Source organism: Carcharodon carcharias, chromosome 17, assembly GCF_017639515.1.
Source record: "Carcharodon carcharias isolate sCarCar2 chromosome 17, sCarCar2.pri, whole genome shotgun sequence".
NCBI classification, from domain to species: Eukaryota; Metazoa; Chordata; class Chondrichthyes; order Lamniformes; family Lamnidae; genus Carcharodon; species Carcharodon carcharias.
The window spans coordinates 86294064-86315146 of NC_054483.1; the positions used below are offsets into that span (position 1 = coordinate 86294064).

Consider the following 21083-nt stretch of genomic DNA (forward strand, 5'->3'; position numbering starts at 1 on the left):
AATGATATAATCAAATATCTAATTCTTTTCTCCAGGTCTAGACATTACTCATTTTGTACAAAAGTGTTGATGGCAATTAGTTTGCAATCTTTTTGGAGTATCAGCTAGTACCTGATATATTCCATGAGAAGAGTTCTATATGCATTTTGGAGCTATCACCGCAAAGCAGTTCCAAAATATAAAACTATTAGGCAAGCACAATGCCGTCTTTCAATGCTAATCAAATACAAAGCTGGGAATAGGATTCTTTTTTACAAAAGGTTGCACGGGGTAGAGAACAAGTTTATAGATACTCCACCCTCAACACGTCTGTATGTGAATGCCTTGGTGCATGACAATTAACTGTAAATCAGTGCTTTCTGTAATCTGGAGTTTATAATAGGATTCAGCTGTTGCATGTGCTTTTGTGGTTTGCTTGATGCGTTGGGAAAACAGAAAGAAAGAGAGAATGTAATGGGAAGTGGAGAAATACACTCAAGGCGACCAGGAGACAAGCAGACTAGACAGATGAAGGAATTAGAAAAAAAGGCAAGAGGTTAAGGTATGAATTACAAATTAAGAAATGCACACAAAGTAGTAGCTGACAAAAGAAGACATAGGTAAGAAAAAGTGTGAAATAGACAAAGGGGAAAATATAGAAAATGCAGAACTTAAAGAAATATATTGGGTTGGAGTTTTAGCCAGGAATGCAACTACAGGAAATAGTAAAATAGTTTTGCTTTATTTTCTTCTGAAGTATAATTGTATTACGGAATTTCAATTAATTGTTTCTAATCAATGTGAGTGGCTTTAGGTCTTTGTGATATCAGCATCTTTGTGGTTATTAAGATAAAAGCAAAAAACTGCGGATGCTGGAAATCCAAAACAAAAACAAAAATACCTGGAAAAACTCAGCAGGTCTGGTGGTATCTGCGGAGAGGAGCACAGTTAAAATTTCGAGTCCGAATGACCCTTCAACAGAAGTTCTGTTGAAGGGTCATTCGAACTTGAAACGTTAACTGTGCTCCTCTCCGCAGATGCTGCCAGACCTGCTGAGTTTTTCCAGGTATTTTTGTTTTTTTTTGTGGTTATTGTTACCAAAACTTGGATCCTCACTAGCGGTTTTGTGTTGGCAACATGGATGTCCTGTTCATGTCATACATTCAGCAAGTCTACTCAAACTAGTTTGTGGTGAAAATCCATTTTAGCGTCTCTCTGGTTCCACAATACAAATATTATTCAAAATTGCTTTTCTAGTGTCAGATCTACTTATAGCTGTTAACCTGTACAACTGTTTGTAATAGATGTAAGTATTTTCATGGAATGTATGTGCCTCCAGAGCGTTCCACTGTTGTGGAGGAGTGGGGGGGAGGGGTTCAATGGTATGTTCTATTGCAGATTTTCTCCTTGAATGAGTTCTAAAAGATGACAAACATAACAGATCTCAGCAGATACTGTGGGGATGGGGTGGGGGGGAAGGGGGGTAAATTAGGACAAGATGTGATTAAAACAGACTGCTCATACTGGCACCAATGCGAGGAAGCAGATGTGTTCTAATAGGATCCCCATAGTTTACATCACAGTAGTGTGTCTACCTCACTGCTTGACTGATAGAATGGAGGATATGCAAAGTCCAATAGAATGAAATATTTAATAAAAAAACACTATCTACCTGGTCCACAGCTATGGATCCTTGCTTTATCTTTGCAATCCCTACCCTGTTTTTTTTCCTCTTTAAAATATTTTTCCTTCTTGACAATCTTGCCGTGCTCCAGCAGAAGGGTAACAATGGTCACAGCTGCAGACTTCTCTATTGTATTTGTCAATACTTTCTTCTTGATGAACCAGCAGGAGGTGTAATTCAAGCATTGCAAGCTGGTACACATCAGTTTTTCCTCACCATGATGGAACAGCTCCCTCCACATGGTACTGAAACCAGCAGTCTGGCCAAGACCTGATGAAACTCAGCCAACCAAGGCAAGGAAATTGGACAGACAGGCAATCGTGTAATTTAGAATTTCTACTCTCTTGTTGGGAGTTAAGCACTCAACCACTCGAGCCTCCACCCTGTGTAATTTAAGAAATTCTCTAGATGTACAATTGGTAATTCAATCATGCACAATTTGCAGTAAATTTCACAGTATAGCACAAAAGTGAACATTTTAACAGTAACTCTTTGAGGACTGCAACAGCTTCTGTTTTAAAAAGGTAAACACGGTTCTGGGAAGATATTAATAATCATAATACAGGGGAGGCGGTGGCAAAGTGGCATTATCACTGGACTGCTAATCCAGGGTAATGCTCTGGCTTCAAATTGAATTCAATAAAAATCTGGAATTAATAGTCTAATGATGACCATGAAACCCTTGTCGATTGTTGTCAAAACCCACCTGGTTCACAAATGTTCTTTATGGAAGAAGAATAGTCGCCCTCGCCTGGTCTGGCCTACATATGACTCCAGATCCACAGTAATGTAGTTGACTCTTAAATACCCTCTGCAATGGCTTAGCAAGCTACTCAGTTGTATCAAACAGCTAAAAAGTCAATAAAAAGGAGTGAAACTGGACGGATCACTTGACATCGAACTAGGCACCAGAAATGATGATGGCAAACCAAGCCCTGTTGACCCTGCAAAGTCCTCCTTACTAACATCTGGGGGCTTGTGCCAAATTGGGAGCGCTGTCTCACAGACTAGTTAAGCTGCAGCCTGACATTGTCATACTCATGAAATCATACCTTACAGATCATGTCCCAGGCACGACCACCACCATCACCATCCCTGGGTATTTCCTGTCCCACCGTGGCGAAGACAGCACAGTGGTATATAGTTGGGAGGGAGTTGCCCTGGAGGTCCTCAACATCAACTCCAGTCCCTGGGCAAGAAACCTCCTGCTGATCACCACCTACCACCAACAAGAGGGGAAAACATACTTGAACTCAGCTGCACCAACTTGCCTGCCACAGATGCACCTGACCATAAGAGTATCGATAAGAATGACCACTGCACAATCCTTGTGGAGACGAAGTCCTGCCTTCATATTGCAGATATGCTCCATAGTGTAGTGTGGTACTACCACCATGCTAAACGGGATAGATTTCAAACCGATCTAGCAACTCGAGATTGGATAACCAGAGGTGCTGTGGGTCATCAGCAGCAGAATTGTACTCAACCACAATCTGTAACCTCATGACTGGCATATCCCCCACTCTACCATTACCACCAAGCCAGGAGATCAACCCTAATTCAATGAAAAGTGCAGGAGGGCATGCCAGGGTCAGCACCAGGCATATCTGAGAATGAGGTGTCAACCTGGTGAAGCTACAAGGGCTGCTTGCATGCCTAACAGCATAAGCAGCGAGTAATAGACAGAGCTAAGTGATCACACAACCAACAGATCAGATCTGCAGTCCTGCCACATCCAGTTCTGAATGGGTGGTGGACAATTAAACAACTCACTGGAGGAGGAGGAGGAGGTGCCACAAATACCCCCATCCTCAATGATAGGGGAGCCCAGCACATGAGTGCAAAAGATCAGGCTGAAGCATTTGCAACAACCTTCAGCCAGAAGTGCCGAGTGGGTGATCCATCTCAACCTCCCCTGGAGGTCCCAGCATCACAGATGTCAGTCTTCAGCCAATTTGATTCACTCCACATGAGTTCAAAAAACGGCTGAAGGTATTGGATACTGCAAAGCTACAGGCCCTGACAATATTCTGGCAATAGAACTGAAGACTTGTGCTCCAGAACTAGCTGCGTCCTTAGCCAAGCTGTTCCAATACAGCTACAACACTGTCATCTACCCATCAATGTGGAAAATTGCCCAGTATGTCCTGTCCACAAAAAGCAATACAAATCCAACCAGGCCAATTACCACCCCTTCAGTTTACTCTTGAACATCAGCAAAATGGTAGAAGTCATTGACAGTGCTATCAAGTGGTGTTTACTCAGCAATAACCTGCTCACTGACACTTAGTTTGGGTTCCACGAGGAGCTACTCAGCTCCTGACCTCATTGCAGCCTTGGTTCAAACAAGGAAAATGGAGCTGAAGTTAAGAGGTGAGGTGAGAGTGACTATCCTTGACATCAAGGCAGCATTTGACCGAGTGTGGCATCAAGGAGCCCTAGCAAGACTGGAGTCAATGGGAATTGGGGAAAAGTCTCCACAGGTGGAAGTCCTACCTAGCAAAAAGGACGATGGTTGTGGTGTTGGATGTCAATCATCTCAGTCCCAGGACATCATTGCAGGAGTTCTTCAGGGTAGTGTCCTAGGTTCAACCACCTTCACTTACTTCATCAATGGCCTTCTTGTCATCATAAGGTCAGAAGTCTGGATGTTCATTATTGATTGCGCAATGTTCACCATTTGCAACGTTTCAGATACTGAAGAAGTCTGTGTCCATATGCAGCAAGACCTGGACAACATTCAGGCTTGGGCTGATAAGTGGCAAATAACAACATTCACACCACACAAGTGCCAGGCAATGACCATCTCGAACAAGAGAGAATCCAACCATCACTCCTTGACATTCAATGGCATTACCATTGCTGAATCCCCTACTATAAATACTGTACCTACAAGAGCAGTTCAGAGGCTAGGAATTCTGCAGAGTGTACTCACCCCCTGACTCCCAAAAGCCTGTCCCCCATCTACATGGCCCTAATCAGCAGTGCGATGGAATACTCTCCTCGCCTGGTTGAGTGCAGCTCCAACAACACTCAAGAAGTTCAGTACCATCCAGGACAAAGCTCGCTTGTTGGCACCCCATCCACCACCTTCAGCATTCATTCTCTCCACCACCTATGCACAGTAGCAGCAGTATGTACCACTACAAGATGCACTGCAGCAGCTCACCGAGGCTTCATCGATGGCACCTTGCAAAGCCACGACCTCTACCACCTAGAAGGACAAGGGCAGTGAATGCATGAGAACACCACCACCTGCATGTTCCCCTCCCAGCCACATACTATCCTGACTTGGAACTATGTAATGCAGTTCCTTCACTGTCACTGGGTCAAAATCATGGAACTCCCTCTAAGGGCAGCACTTTGGTTGGTCCTACACCACATGAATTGCAGAGGTTCAAGAAGGCAGCTTCTCACTGCCATCTGAAGGGCAATCTGGAATGGGCAATAAATGCTGGTCTAGCCAGCAAGGCTCACATCCCGTGAAAGAAATGAAAATATATCTGCATCCACCACCCTATCAGGTAAGGCCTTCAGAAGCCGAGTCACTCATTAATGAAACAATAATTTGGTCCAAAGATTTCGAAAATATTACAAACAACAAAGTTCATGAATATCATCTAAACACATTCACTTTTTTTAATACAAATCTATTAATAAAACAGTGTAAAATAAATTATGAAACATTCAGAATATCATGTCATTGTTCAGAATAATAAGATCATGTGGTTCATAGATATATATATTTTTTTTATTCATTCACAAGATGTGCCCATCCATAGTTGCCCTTGAGAAGGTGGTGGTGAGCTGCCTTCTTGAACTGCCGCAGTCCATGTGGTGTAGGTACACTCAGAGCGCTGTTAGGAAGGGAGTTCCAGGATTTTGACCCAATGACAGTGAAGGAACAGTGATGTATTTCCAAGTCTTGACTTGGAGGGGAACTTCCAGGTCATGGTGTTCCCATGTGTCTGCTGCCCTTGTCCTTCTAGATGGTAGTGGTTGTGGGTTTGGAAGGTGCTGTCAAAGGAGCATTGGTGAATTTCAGGAAATTGGTTTGCAACCTTAAAGCTTTATATCAAGGCATTAATAGCCAATATTGTATTTCAATAGGGTTACATTATTTTTATTTTTTCAAACTCTCAATGTATTACGTATGCTATTACCATATACATTTTTACCTTTATAGTATTACATCTTAATTTTTATAAAATAATTTATGCAGATGTTGTGATAGAAGGACAGTGTTATGCCTCAGAATGAATACATTTGATGCCAATCTAAAAGACAAATTATTTGGATTGCTGAGAGTATTCCATCACAGGTAGACAGTCCTCAACCTCGTGGAATAGCTGTTCTCCAAATTAGGTACAGGCAGGGCATAAGGAGAGAGTACACTAAGCAATGTCCTGAACTGAATTTAATCAAAAGAGTAATGACAAAGTTCAAATTTACATTGTGTAAATTTATAGATTGTAGAATTTAATTATATTCTGATTGTTTTCAAGCATTTAAAATTTCAATTTAAGCACCAGAAGAAAGTACTGTTAAGTTTTGTATTTTCAGATAGGTTATTTACAATTGAAATCACCCTGCGAATAAGAAATTGACTCTACTTAACAAAAAACTTTATTCCTGTGTCAAGGCCCCTCCAGTAGCAAAGTTGCTGTGATAGTTTCCAATGAACCATATTTATAAACAAAGAAACCATCAGTATATAGGTGAACAAGTAAAATGTTTACTTTAAATTCTGTTGCTATTGCACTGGAGTAGAAAATCCACAATCAAATTTGAAAATACCAGGTAAAAGACTGCATAAAATAATAGCTCCCAATACAATGACTAACATTTATAAAAATTGTCAATATAATAAGAACATTACAAAACCTAAAACTGAGGCAAGGCTTTCGGCCTTTTTAATCTTATCCCTATAATCTTAACTCTCCTGTGATATTGTCCAACAGTATTTTCAACACCCCCAAAATGTTTGTTTCTGTGAGTTTACTGTGAGAGATATTAGAAATCATTCTAAGCAAAAACTTTCTTTCTATTCTGTGTTTATTTTTCTCTAATCTATATCTATGTCTCTAATTTTATTTTTCTGGCTTTGAAGTGGTAATCTTTGTTTATCTTTGCGCGGTTTCATGTTTTACATACCTCCGTCAAGCCCATTTTAACCCCACCTTTTCTTTAAACTGCAAAGATTAATATCATGGCAAATTGATTTTTAATAAAAAAATCACTTAGCTACTAGTGATGGTTGTATTCCTGTGTTGTGTATTAGTTGTTGTTACAATTGCATTTATATACAACCAAATCATCTAGAACTGTATCTCACAATGTGACAATTTCACAGCACTTCAAGAAACTCCTTAGTATTATATCCTTATTGGTGGCTTGGAAGCAATAAGATGGAGAGGTGGAGGTAGGAAAAAGAATGAGTTATAATATACCAGACTTCCAATCACCCTGCCATTTGCTATTTCCAATTTAATCGTCTATGTCTGCTTCAGATGTTTCATACCAGATACCATTGCAATCGAGTCCAGAATGATAGGGATCATCAGTCTCATCTATTAAATTGCAGGCTTCCTATTCAACTACTTTACTGACATAGTACATTGGTTTGAAACAATTCTTCACTCCTACCAGCTGTTAGTATTAGCCCTCTTCTGTTTCTTATTGCAGCTGCTATGGAGCAGTAGATAGCAGTCCCAGAAAATAGTGCCAAACTCACTTAGAACAGCAGGAAATGTGTAAACTTGTGAAGTTCTTTCTCGCTTTTGACCAGTTTAAAAATGTAACAATTTGTGTGAGCCATATAGTTCTATAAACAAAAGCTGGAAACTAAAACCCTTAATGTTATTTTCTTCCCCTTCAAATATGTTTTGAGAGGAATAAATTATTTGCAACAAAATGTAACTGTCTAATGTGCAACTTATTAGTTGGATACCCTGAAATCTTTGTCTGGAATTTCTTTGACTGTTCTCCTGATTGTCCACCATATTTTGGCGGAAATTCCTGACATGCATAAACAGAATTTGTCAAAGTTGTGGTGGCTGATCAGGTAAACCCACAAGGAAATTTCAAACATGTCAAGTGTTTCGAAACTTTCCCAAACATTCATACAATGCATTGTGATGTTATATATTTCTACTTAGTAATAATTAGCATAAAAATATACATAATTTTGGCAGATTGTAAGATATTGTAACAGCATTTTTGAGCACCTAATACTCACCCTTAACATTTTAAAGTAAATAGTGATTTTTGGTAGAGTTCAATTAAACTGATCCTATTGAAAGTGCTGTTTGGCTCCCCTCCCCCAAGTCAATCATACATTACAAGATTCAAATGGTTATATAACTTGTCAAAAAGATTCAGAAAGTATTAGATTAGACTATTTTAGAGGTGAGAAATTGAAGTGATAAATACCTCAATGCCTATATAATGTGTATATATGGATTTTTTGTTGGTATTAAAATATACCTTAAAATTACTTTGTTACAGTACAATTTACTACACTGCACAACTTTCATTTAGTCATAGATAAACAGCACAACAGATAATCATCAAATTATATAAAGATTAATATGTATCCTTATATAATCCAAAGTATACAGTGAAGACCAAGAGCTGAAAACGATTTATTTTGCTCTTTTATGAAACACTTGTCTGAACTCTTGTATATCAGCCTTCATTTGAGTAACATTTTAAAAATGCACATTTAGCCACTCTATATTTGTTACTTGGCTATCATTTATTCTACATTACCTGATGATTGTAATCTTTATTTTCCAGAAAATTTGTTTAAAAGCCTTTTAGTTTCCAAGCAGGGTGCAAAATCTATCTCCCAAAAGTTAGAATACAGCATTATGGTTGATATTTTCTAAAATAAAAATCAACAAGTTTACGTTGATACTTGTGTTTGAATTTAGATAATCAAAGCAGCTCTTGTAAATAATTTCACTGATAAACATTCCTTTCAGTCGACCATTGCTGGTTAAAGTTCAGGATATGTTTTTTTTTTCCCCCAGCTAACAACTGTACATCTTCTAATAACCTGTTTAAATGGGAATCAAAGTTTTGAATTGATAACTGTTAAATATAAGCTGTTTACGGTGGCATTCAGGTATAGATAATGGTCCTTTATATTTCTCCCAGCTTGTAAAGAACATTTCTTTAGGGCATTTCATTTGTCACCCAATCCTGAACTACATGAGAAAGGCAATACTAGCAAGAGGCTAAGTAAAGATGTCTAAAGTCAATGAAGGATGGTATTTTGAACGGTAAATTCTGCAGGCAAAATAAGCAAAGGATATCTTTGACATTGTAAAAGTATCTCAGCAGAGATAGATGGTATCATAGGTATTAACAGGAAAGTCATAGGATGGAAGTGAATGTGTTTCTATGGAAGCTGTAAATCTGAAGATCAGGGCCACAGGGTGACACTTTATCATCTGAATCATTTGAACTCGGGCCTTAGTTATAAGGGACTGACACTTCTTAAATGGATGAAGTACTGGGTCACTGCAAGGGGAAAAAAAAGGTACATATCTGAGATACACCTGAGTAGTATGTCAGTCTCAAGATTAGCAATCACATGGGTCATGTCTTTTAAAAGCATGATTTATGACAAACATTTTGACTTACTAAACTTAATGGCAGGTGTAAAAAGAAATTATTATTTTTGGCTTATTTATTTACAGTTTACAGCAAATAATGGGTTATTTAAACATTTGACTTTCAGATGTTAAATATTTTATTTATGTGGCAAAGAGTGATCTAGTTACCTATCCCACCTAAAATATTCAGGATTCATGAAGTTATTTCTTTATTTGGCAAGGGAAATTTTTAAATTTGTGTAAAAAAGAAGCTTTAAAAATAATAAATGCGTGTACTTCAGCTTTTATTTCTTGCAAATATTTTTTGTGCTTTATACTCGCTTCTTCTGTCCTTTAATTTCTGCCAGTGTGGGTTCGTGTAATCCAATGTCAATAATGAATATTTTAAACCTGAAATTTAAAAATGCACCAAACCAGAGAAAATGCTATCATGCATAATGTTTTCTGAATGAAGAAAATAGCATGATTGAAAATAGTTTTTAACCTGCTGAAGTAAAATATTCAATTTTAGAACTGTAAATGTTTAGATTTTAGATATTTTTTCTTTCTATTTTTAATACTGGTTTGGCATAAAACAGTTGGCAGACTGTTCATTTAGGATACTTAAGAAACCCTTTCCATTTCGAACTCTGCAGAAACAACATTGTAAATTGTTCTACAGATTACATTATAAAGCAATCAAATTAAATACCAATTTGGTTGTTCTTCCTATGGTGAAAACTGGAACTGAACCTTTATTGATCGATATACTGGTATTGAAACTGTCCTATCTGTTTACTGCCAGAAGTTCATTCTGTGCACTGGTAGGTAGATTGTATGGACATGGTCATGCTACACCATTTCGGAGGGCAATTAAGAGTCAATGATATTGCTGTGCATCTGGAATTGCATGTCGGCCAGACCGGGTAAGGATGACAGAACCCCGGAATAGGTTTTTACAACAATGATAGTTTCATACTCACCATTACTGAGCCCAGCTTTGTGTTCCAGATTTTTAATTGAATTTGAATTCCACAAGCTGCTATGGTGGGATTTGAACCCATGCCCACAGAGCTTTAGCCTGGGCCTCTGGATTACTAATCCAGTGACAATAACACTGTGCTACCACAAGTATGTTGATGTGTATATGGTTATGGTAGAGGCATTTCCAAGTTTCTGTAGAAATAGAAATTACTTGACCCTGGGCAATGTGCCTTGAGTAGTAAAAGTGAGGCAGTGTTGTTTGATGTGTTTCATTCGGGACTGTCCACGTTAGGTTTCACAGTTAGTTGTCCGATTGTGACTAGCATGGCCCAGATCTTTGGTCGCCGGATCGCTGGAGACCGGATGCACCCCAGAAGATGCCTTATGGGACCCCTCGGAAGTCCCACCTCTCCGACCCTGTGCAAATTGCCTGGTAAGACTGAACTTTGATTTGGCAATTCCCCTGATCCTAGGGACCCTCCTAAAAAAAAAAATCTCCAACCCTTGAGTTAGATTCAGAGACTTTGGACAGTTCCGACTTACTTGCATGGATAGTTACCCTGGAAATGTTAGACAGACTAGTCTAACACTTGTGTAACTATATAACTAACTCCCCAGTCACCCACATTGACTCTGACTCTCACCAACCCCACCTGACTAGCCTCTGCTACCCAACTTTCCCCAGCCCCCAATTTGCCCGACCAGACCTGAATAGCCTTCAACCCAACCTGACTAGCCTCCAACCCAACCTGACTAGCCCCCACCTTCCGATTCACCCCCAAGAACTGATTATTCCCAGACCTGACAACCCCTCCTGACCTAACCCAACCACCCCCCCCAACCCACCTACCAGCTGACTCACCTTGCCTACCTCACCCAGCTATGAACTTCACCCACCTACCCATCGCCCCATCCACTCAACAACTTATCTTCTGTCTGTAGCTTTTCAAAGAGGCTTTGGGATATTTAAACTCTTTACTTATACTTACAAGAGTAGAGTAGCTAGTGCCATAAAAAGGGATGTGTGACTTTTCTCTTCCACCCGCCCCCCCCCCCCCCCCCCCCCCCCTCTCCAATGATCCAGCGCTACGAAGAAACAGTTCTAATTCAGGTAAACCCGCATTTCCAGAGAAACCGGGATCGGAAGCGTCAGCCAGAAATGCGGGGCAATCCAATGGTGATTGCCACTCCTCGAGAGAGATTTGGACCCATATCTCTAGCGAGGATTTCGCTCCCCTCGCCCCCCATAAGTCGCTTTAGCAGTGTCTTATCGATGCCGATGCATCCTTGACTTCCTCCACTTTCTCAATTACACTCTGTTCTTAGTGAATCATGTACAGACCTGGATCAGATTCTAAAAGAAAATGAAAGACTTGTATTTATATAGCACTTTTCACTATCATCGGAACTATCAAGGTGCTTTACAGGCAATGAAATACTTTCTGAAGATGAGTCACTGGTGTAATGAAGGAAACTCCATAGCAAACTACTACATACAGCAATCTGATTCAGAGGTGAGAGTGTTAGCACAGTGCTACAGCTGACTATACATTTAACACTAAAAATCTACATTAAGTTTCTTATTTTCATAAATGTTTTCATAGTGGAAGTTTAGTTTTAATTAGCAAAGCAACACTGACCTTAATCATTTGAATTCTTGATAAGAATTTACTTGTTGATTAGTGTAATTTTTTAAGATATAAATGGGAATGGATTGATATATACATTCTCAACTACAATATTATTTAGGCTACAGCACCCTGCTCTTTGCAACATACTTTCTCCTTATTCATTCTCAATCCCAATGGGTTTATAATTGCATAAGATTAGTTGATAGGAGTCCTCAATTAAAATGTTTTCATGACGATGGGTTGCTAGTTGCTCAAAATTGCCACAATACTGACAGGCTAATTCCCAAATGATTTCCTGGAACTCTTGACAACCTGATCATTTGAACATATTCTCAATCTTGCCTGTCTAGTCCTATTGTGATTAGCTGTTCTAGGTTCTTGTTGTTATCCATTGCAATAAAATAAATGTTGGGAAGTAACAGATGAACAACTATGTAGAAATTATGGGGAATATTACCTAGATATCCTTTGCTTCTGAATTCATAAAAAGGAAACTCCTAAAATAAAATGTGAAATTTGATTGCTGTTACGTAGCCATCTTTCAATTTATTCTGCTATCTGGCCCCTGACTTTTGTTTTGTCAGTTATTTGGTACCTTCATGGATTACTGGATTTTCACATATACCACATCCACTCCTTGCCTTAATCTAATATTTCTATTATTTCTTTAAAAAATTTATTAACATTGATTAAACATAATGTCCCTTTTTAGAAAGCTATTCTATTCGTGGTCTTTGGATATTTTGCTAATCTAAATATGCTATGATTGCTATTTCCTAGTTGTTTTCATTCTCTCATCAATTTCAGATTCATGGCTTCTTTGCCTGAGGTGTATCTCATTTATCCCAATTTTGTTGCAACTTAAACACATCAGAATAACAAGAACCGAATGTTCATGAAGCTCTGCCACAGAGGGGCGTGCTATTGTTTGTCAATACATGTACCACTGGGTCAGACACGTTCCTTGTTGATGTACCAATGAGAGGCATTTATCACCTATTATTTTATTATCCCACCCTTCTGTGACTATTAGTTATCCACCTATAAGCAAGCTGAGATACACAAATCACAGGTTAATTTGAACTATGGTTACACTAATATATCTATAAAATCATATTCTCCTAAATCAGGTATGTATTTTGAGGTTCTGTTTATCAAGTTTGAATGAAGGTCTATCATAGTAGTTTCTCAGTTCCAGAAGGAATGATGAGGTTCTTAACATTAACGCCCATTGAGTTTTAATAGTTATCTAATAAACCTGGCTACATCCTATGCACTTGTGTGAACAATTTTGTTTCAGTAAAAGTGGGGCTGATTTTATCTAGGGGAGTTTGGAGCTGCAGAGCTGGAGGAAATCTCTTCCAGTGAGCACGTTGTGTTGTGTGGGCCTCATTTAAATAATGCAGGTCAGCATCCTGCCCTTCTGTGGAAATGACAGGCAGGAGGAAAACGCATTCAGGAGGATGCCAAGGATTCAATGAAGTTAGACTCCCACCTGCCTGCAGCATGCAGCTTGGCTAATTTCAAAGTTATTGGAGATAAAATGCCAGCAGGTGGGAATGCTGTAGTCTTTAATACGCTCAGACGAGTTTAACCCTCACTACACTGTTCCCGCTGGACAGGGTATTAAAATCAATCCCCAGAAGAGCAAAGGGTTTCTTTGTAAATTTGAATGAATATTATCAGCCACTTGTTTAATGGTGAGTTTGTCACAAAAGCATTAAATACACACAATATTGGAAAATTATAACATGAAAATTGTGCTTTGTTTTGTTGTTGGAGAACTTGACATTTAATTTCACTTTCCCACAGCATTAATAAACTTATATTTGCTCTAATTCTGCAGATTGGAAAGCAACTACAATTTTATTTTGAGCCTTAAAAATGAAACCAGCTAAATTAAATAAAATACTGAGTTCAGGGAGTGAGTCCAAGGCAGTAATTTAATCCCAGGGTTCAGTTAATATTCATAAATCACTGATGTCATCTGAACACCTTGATTAGATTATAGTCTTGTTACTCTTCAATCTTAGGTATCCCGTTTTCTAATATATAATTGTGTGTTGTTTATGCATGTCAAGGTGCCATGTTGCAATAGGAAATGAACCAGTTCTTCTCCCCATTTTTGTCCTAGTTAAATCGGCAAAAAGCTTCCAAGCTATAGCTCTTTCATTTTATCTTAAACAAGAGGCCACGATTCTACCTAACTAATGGTGCGAGTCTTAACTCCTGAGCGAGGAGCATATTTTTCAGTGCATCTCCATTGTGCTGACCATACTGTAGCAGCTGTGTAACCTGTATAGCATCGTGGTGATTCTACTGGATGGATGGGGTTAAAATTGCCCTCATTGTTTCAAATTAATGGCTGTTTTGGATCAGAAAGTAGTAGTTTGCTGGGTCTTCCCCTGCTGGAATAAGGATTGAACAATTAAATCTCACTTTATTAAAGGCATCTTCAGAGAATAGTCCAGGGTTTATGTAAATCAAGTTGTTTTGTACACTTGAGTTATCTGCTGAAGATTAATAAGTTTTTCTTACGTTTTGCTTTTCATCATTGCTTTTCACCATAGCATAACCTTTTCTCAAATATAATTTTATAGAGGACAATATATTCTTAATTGCAAGATATTTATTTTCATATTTCTGCTACCTTGCATTTACATTTCTAATTATACCATTTTTAAATACTTTTAAATGTCTTGCACTAGTGGCAGATTTTACATTTTGTACCATTTTCTGTACATCAGTGATATTGTCATACGACTCAAAAGTGGTTAAGAGTAAGGCAAAAGAAATGCCATTTGGTGTTGCCACAATACTTGAGTGGAGTGCAATATCTTAAAAAAAAAACTGAGTATATGAAAATGATGACATGACCAGATGTTCCACTGAAACTGCCCCTCACAATCATGGCACCTTAACTATCATGATTCATTGATTCATAACAAACCCCACCACCAGCAGCCACATAATCTCCGGTGGAAGGCAAGAAAGTTTTTTCTCTTAAAGATCAATTTAGAAAGAATGAAATCCGGAAAGTCCCTTTCCCACCCCCTTGATGATTCAAAGCCAGTCTATGAGGGAAAAGCATTAACAATGACAACTAGACACTAAATTTTCCTCCACGGTCAGTTTACCACTGGAAGGACATTGAAGCTGAACTTCTGCTTGGCCTGTGCAACCGTTTGATTTTTCTCAGTGTGCCTTCATTAGATGTTATTGTTGAGCTCTCATTGATATTTTTCTAGGAGTCTGGGAAGGGGGAAGGGGAGCGACTTAAAGGATTTTGTATCTGGCTCAACGCAGTGTCTGAGACTTGTACTGTTTTAAGTTACAAATGTAAAGGCTCCTCAGTTCAGGTATAATTTTCTGTAATAAGCCCAGCATTTTAGCTCTGATGAAAATAAACTGAGACATGGCATGATCCAAGCTCTGTGGAAGAAGATGAACCTGACAGTCAGTGCTACTTCATACAATACCACTGTCCCACATAACTGGAATTAATCATAATTTGTAATGATTCGTTCTAATAAGCATCTTTCCTAGTTGTAGAAACTTTGCCTTTACTGTATAATCATCTGTAACTTTGGAGCAATATGCTGAAGGTACCAAAGTAACCTTTGTACATTTTCCTTCAGTGAGTGTTCCTTTACTCGCAGTTTATAACAACAGCTTACATTTATATAATACCTTTGACATGATAAAATGTCCCAAGGCATGTCACAGCGGCATTATAAAATAGAGTATAATACTGAGCTGCATAAGGAGATATTAAGTCAGATGACCAAAACCTTGATGAAAGAGGTGGGATTTAAGGAGCGTCTTAAAGGAGGAATGTGAGATCAAAAGGTAGAGGAAAGACATTCCAGAGTTTGGGGCCTAGACAGCTGAAGGCACGGCCATCAATGGTGGAGCAATTAAAATCAGGCATACTCAAGAAGCCAGAAGAGAACAGATATCTCAGGAGGGTTGTAGGGCTGGAGCAGATGGGCAAAGATGAGGCCATGGAGGAATTTAAAAACTAGGTTGAGAATTTTAAAAATTTTGACGCGCTTGACCAGGAGCCAATATAAGTCAATGAACACAGTGCTAACAGATGAATGGGATTTTGTGCGAGTTAACACAAGAGCCTCAGATTTTTGGATGACCTAAAGTTTACAGATGGTAGAATGTGGGAGACCAACCAGAAGTGTGTTGGAATTGTCAAGTCTAGGGGTAACAAAGGAATGAATGAAGGTTTCAGCAGCATGTAGACTGAAGCAAGAGCAGAGTCAGGCAATGTTACGGAGGTAGAAATAGGTGGTCTTAGTAATGGTATAAAAAGAGGACAGAAGCTCATCGTGGGGCTGAACGTGGCACTGAAGTTGCGAGCATACTGGCTTAATCTTGGACCTTTGCCAGGGAGAGGGATGGAGTCAATAGTTAGGGAAAGGAGTTTAGAACTGGGACTGAAAACAATTACCTTAGTCTTCCCAGTATTTCACTGGAGGAAATTTCTACTTGTCTAGTACTGGATATCAGAGAAAAAGTTTGATAATTTAGCAACATTGCAGGAATCAAGAGAGGTGGTGCTGAGGTGGAACTTGGTGTTGTCAACGTACATGTGAAAACTAATGCTTTTACTTCTGATGATGTCACCAAAAGGCACCATGTGGATGAGAGTATGAGGGGGCCAAGGAGCCTTGGGGGAAAGCAGAGTTCCAGTTGGGAGCAGGAAGAGGAGCCATTGCAAGTGATTCTCTAGCTACAATTAAATAGATAAGAATGGGACCAGGTGAGAGCTGTCTTACCTAGCTGGACAAGAGTGGAGAGTCATTGGAGGAGGATGGTGTGGTCAATCATGACAGGTGAGGAAGGATTAGGGGAGGGAAAGTTTACCTTTGTCACAGATGCACAGAATGTCAATTGTGACTTTGATAAGAGCCAATTCGGTTTTGTGATGTTTTGGAAATTCCCCCCTCTCCTCACCAATTGGAGGGACTCCAACAGTTCTGTGGAAAATGAGAATGGCAGTTTTCAAGGAAGGTGGGGTCAAGTGTTGGGTTTTTGAGGAACAGGATGATGACAGCAGATTTAAAGAAGAGAGCAACAACACCTGAAGAGAGTAAACCATTTATAATATCAGCTGACGTGGGGACAAGGAGGGGAAGTTGGATGATCAGTTTAGTGGGAACAGGGGGTGGACAAGATGAACTCAGAGAGGCCATGAGGGGAAATAGAAAGAAACTGGAGAAAGATGAGAATTCATGGCTAGGCCAGGCGGGAACATTATAGGAAGTTTGGCCGGTTGGCTGGTGGAAGGGAGCGATACGGCCGAGGCAACTGATCGGATTTTCTCAATCTTGGTGACAAAGAAGTCCATGAGCTCCTTGTACTCCTTGTTGGAGGTGAGGATGGAGAGGATAGGGGAGAAGGGTTTAAGACAAAAGTTTATTGGGAAGTAGTGAGAGATTCACATATGTGTATCTCATTTCTAGCATCTGCTCTAGCCCTCCTTTAAGGAATGCTTTCTGGCATCTAGATTGTATCCCATATGTGTCAGCTACAGCTCAGTAGATAGTACACTCACCTCTGAGTCAGAAGGTTATGAGTTCAAGTCACAAAATCTAGGCTGGCATTTCCATGCAGTACTGTGTGCATCCATACATTCCATGCTGGATTGCTGAAGGTGCCACCTTTTGGATGTGATGTTGAACTCAGTCCAAAACTGCCCCCTCAGGTGGGTGTAAAATATCCCATGACACTGTGTAAAGTAGAGCTACAGAATTCTCCCTGGTGTCTTGGCCAATATTCAAACTCAAAAGACTCACCAGAAACACATCATCAGGCCATTACCCCTGCTGTTTATGGGAGCTTCCTCTGCCCAACTTGGCTGTTGTGTTTCGTACATTACATCTGTGACTACATTTTAAATGTATGTAATTGTAAAACATTTTGGGATGCCCTGACATTGTGAAATTTAAGCGGCAGTCTTTTTATTCTTTCATAGCGTGGCACACACACCTTCATCCTTTTTACTTACTTACTTAATGGGAATTCAGAATACAAATAATGACAGTGAAATGCCACTTCAATCTTCCAAAATATGCTACCACTGTACAAATTGGAGGCTAGGATTGACAAGCCAGGCAATAGTGGGCACCGAGGAAAAGCAAGATGGCCTTTAACATTAGGAAAGTTGTTAGACATATTTTTATTGAAATATTTTTATCAATGTTGAGAAATGTGCAGCAAAAATTGGGGTAAAGTGATGGAATGTCTATGAGAAGGAGTAGCAGAATTTTTCCTGAATGTGAGCTGTGGTAATCATGGAGCTATGTCAGCAAAAAATTGAGTTCAGTTCCTTGCCAAAGGGGAACCATGATAGCAAGACTCATTTAGCTGAAGGTCTCCCTTGTGAGCTCTGCCCACAGCTGGCTAGCATCTGGCACAACTCAGTTATTGCTTTGTGAGGAAAGTGCAAACTCATCTAGCATTGGTGTGTTGTTAGGTTGAAGTAGAGGTGTGGGTACCAGCAGGTGGGGGATATGGTCTTAGGAGAATTGGGGAGGTAAAAGAAGAAAATAAGAATATTACATGAAAAAGATTGTAAATGTATAAAACTAAACATTCAAATCAAAGTGAATGTTTTTCTACCCACATTATTTGCTTGTTCAAATTTTTTAATATAATTATTGAACCATAAGTGCTCAGAGGACTAACATAGCTTAAAATAACACTTGGCTGAAGTTAGGACAGGAGGGGGAAATTGTTTAAACATTTATAAGGACCAGTTATTTGTTCATGTAGGTCGCCAAGAAGAACAACACAAGCCACTGCAAGCAAGTTACAGCAGCTCTGCAAAGTCCTATTGGTACCATACAAGTATCTGGCTGTGAAGAAGGCATTCACTCCATTGAGCTCCAGGGCGGTTTTGAACCCAAGGATAGGTGTGTATGTTATGAATGGCCTTCATATATTTGATGAAGTATAATTATCGACAGAGGTAAAAAAAAAGACCCCCATGTAATAATACATTCGATCAAAACAATGCTCTTTTATCATATAATAAAGCAATAACTTGCATTGAATTAATGAACAGATTTTAAAGAAGAAATCTGAGTGCCATAAGTGAATTACTTAAAAATTTGTGTTTTGCTGTCAGAGTCCTCACCTTCTCTATGTTCCTCGTATGTGAAGTGAAGTTTAAGCCAACATAGATTATTCACTAAAACAAATGAAAAATCTTTTTGTTGATCGTTTTGTAACAAAGCTGAATTATAAACTTTAATTGAGTCATAAGTGAATTTAAAGAAAATTACCATCACTAGAATGGCATGGCACCATTTGTACTTACATTTTAAGTGTATGACAAAACTCGAATGAATGTGCTGAGATATTGATCTGAATGTTGTAAATAGAAGCAGTGAAACTCATTCACAGTAACTAGAATCTCCTTAAATAAACTCATTATAAATTTGAACAATAATAGTGAGTAAAAATTTTAAGTGTGAAAAGAACTGTCTGATTAAGAGTGTATTACACAAAGCTTTATATTACAGGAAACTTTTTAGTGTGCCTTCTGCCATACATTACAATTGTATTGAAGTGACATCACTAGGTAAAGATGTGAGAATTATTCTTTGGACAGGCATTGCTGAAAAAATAATCTGAACAATGCATTCTGTTATTAATGCACAAACAAGCCAACAAGTTGTGACGAGGTAGAGATATCTATGATTTATGAATCTCTGAGAGTTGTTGGATGATTGTGTTGCACCACCATTCGCTTCATGAAAAACAGGATCTCACGTTCGACCATCCTGTTATTTTCATGAAGTTACGGCATAACTTTCTGTTGTATGTTTAATGGGAAATTAACGTTGAGTAATTATCAGCATAAGCATTCTTTTAATGATATAATAATTGCCAGTTATTGTTGATCAAACTCTCTTGCTCACAAAGTAAACCAATTATAACTGTGGAGACTCATTCCTTCAAGTTGTGATTTTTTTTAGGAGATTATAAAAATGTCAAATAAATTTTTTTTTAAAATCTTTTCATTTCTGTCTCCTTCCTCTCAATCTAAACTTTCTTTTTCTCTCCTTAATTATCTTTCTGTACCTAATTTGAGTTTAATTCACTGACTGTATTGCTCCATCATACCTCTGTTTACTTCTCAATCTCTTAACCTCATTGGCTAAGGAGATACACTGTCCTGCTGTTCACCAACATTCTGGAATCCCATTGCCCTCACCATGCCATTATCCACTAGCACCTCTAGAAACTTTGTGGGCAAAAAAATTCAAATTTAGTCTTTCACAATACATAAGTACAACTATACCTTCCTGCAATCTAATAAATAAGATCCTTTTCAGTAGCTAGCGCATGTATCTGTATTATGCTTTCATTCGCTTAAATAAGTTGAGAGAGTGGGAATTTTACCTTACAGCTGAATTGGAATGGAATGTAGTATGTTTTTCAAGCTGAAGAGATAAATAGTCAAATATTTTTTTTGCCACAGTGGAGTATTAAAGTTTTTTTTAGCTTCTGTATGAAGAACCTTACTTTTAAAGTAAACAGTGTTCCTGGGATCAGTATGTTATGGTTGATCCCATTTGATGGCATGCTGAACCTTATGGCTGCATAATGTGTATTATTTGCATTTTTTAACTGAGGCAAGCCAATATCCTCGACCCAATCATTGAAAAATCCCTTAGTAGTGTAATCTGTTCCACTAATATGCTTCATTTGGTACAGCAAGCATTTTTTTACATCATTTACTATTTAGGATGAAAAACAATGTCCCAGATTTTGTATAATCAGCAGATTGTGTGTAATAATTAGACTAGGTTTCTAACTGCAATATTGAGTCTGGAGTTTATGAACGCTATTATTCGATTGACAGTTTTTATTGTAGTACAACTGCTTAACAATTACAGGATTATAGAAACATTCAGCAAAGGTATCTGAGAAAAATGGTGTTTTAGATTATTTTGACATTGTTCATATTGTTAAAATGAATGACAAAGTACTAATATATTAGATAACTAAGCGTTCTTGTGCTCATAATTACTGGTTGAGTGCAGTTAAATTATTAGGATTTTGAGTTCAGAATGATGTATATCTGAAGGTAGCCATTTTATATATGACATACAGTTCTGAAAATCTTTGAGTTGTTCAATTGTTTTTTAGTCTAACATAGCTCCTAAAATAGTTACATAA

General features: G+C 38.5%; 1 protein-coding gene across 2 annotated transcripts in view; it reads left to right on the forward strand.

Annotated features, from left to right (window-relative positions):
• Nucleotides 1-21083, forward strand: part of mgmt (O-6-methylguanine-DNA methyltransferase) — a 476635-nt gene that overhangs the window by 163853 nt on the left and 291699 nt on the right. For both annotated transcript variants that reach the window (XM_041209841.1, XM_041209840.1), the window contains one exon: nt 18669-18808. In XM_041209841.1, coding sequence (XP_041065775.1) covers nt 18669-18808 — 140 coding nt within the window. The remainder of the gene's footprint in view (nt 1-18668; nt 18809-21083) is intronic.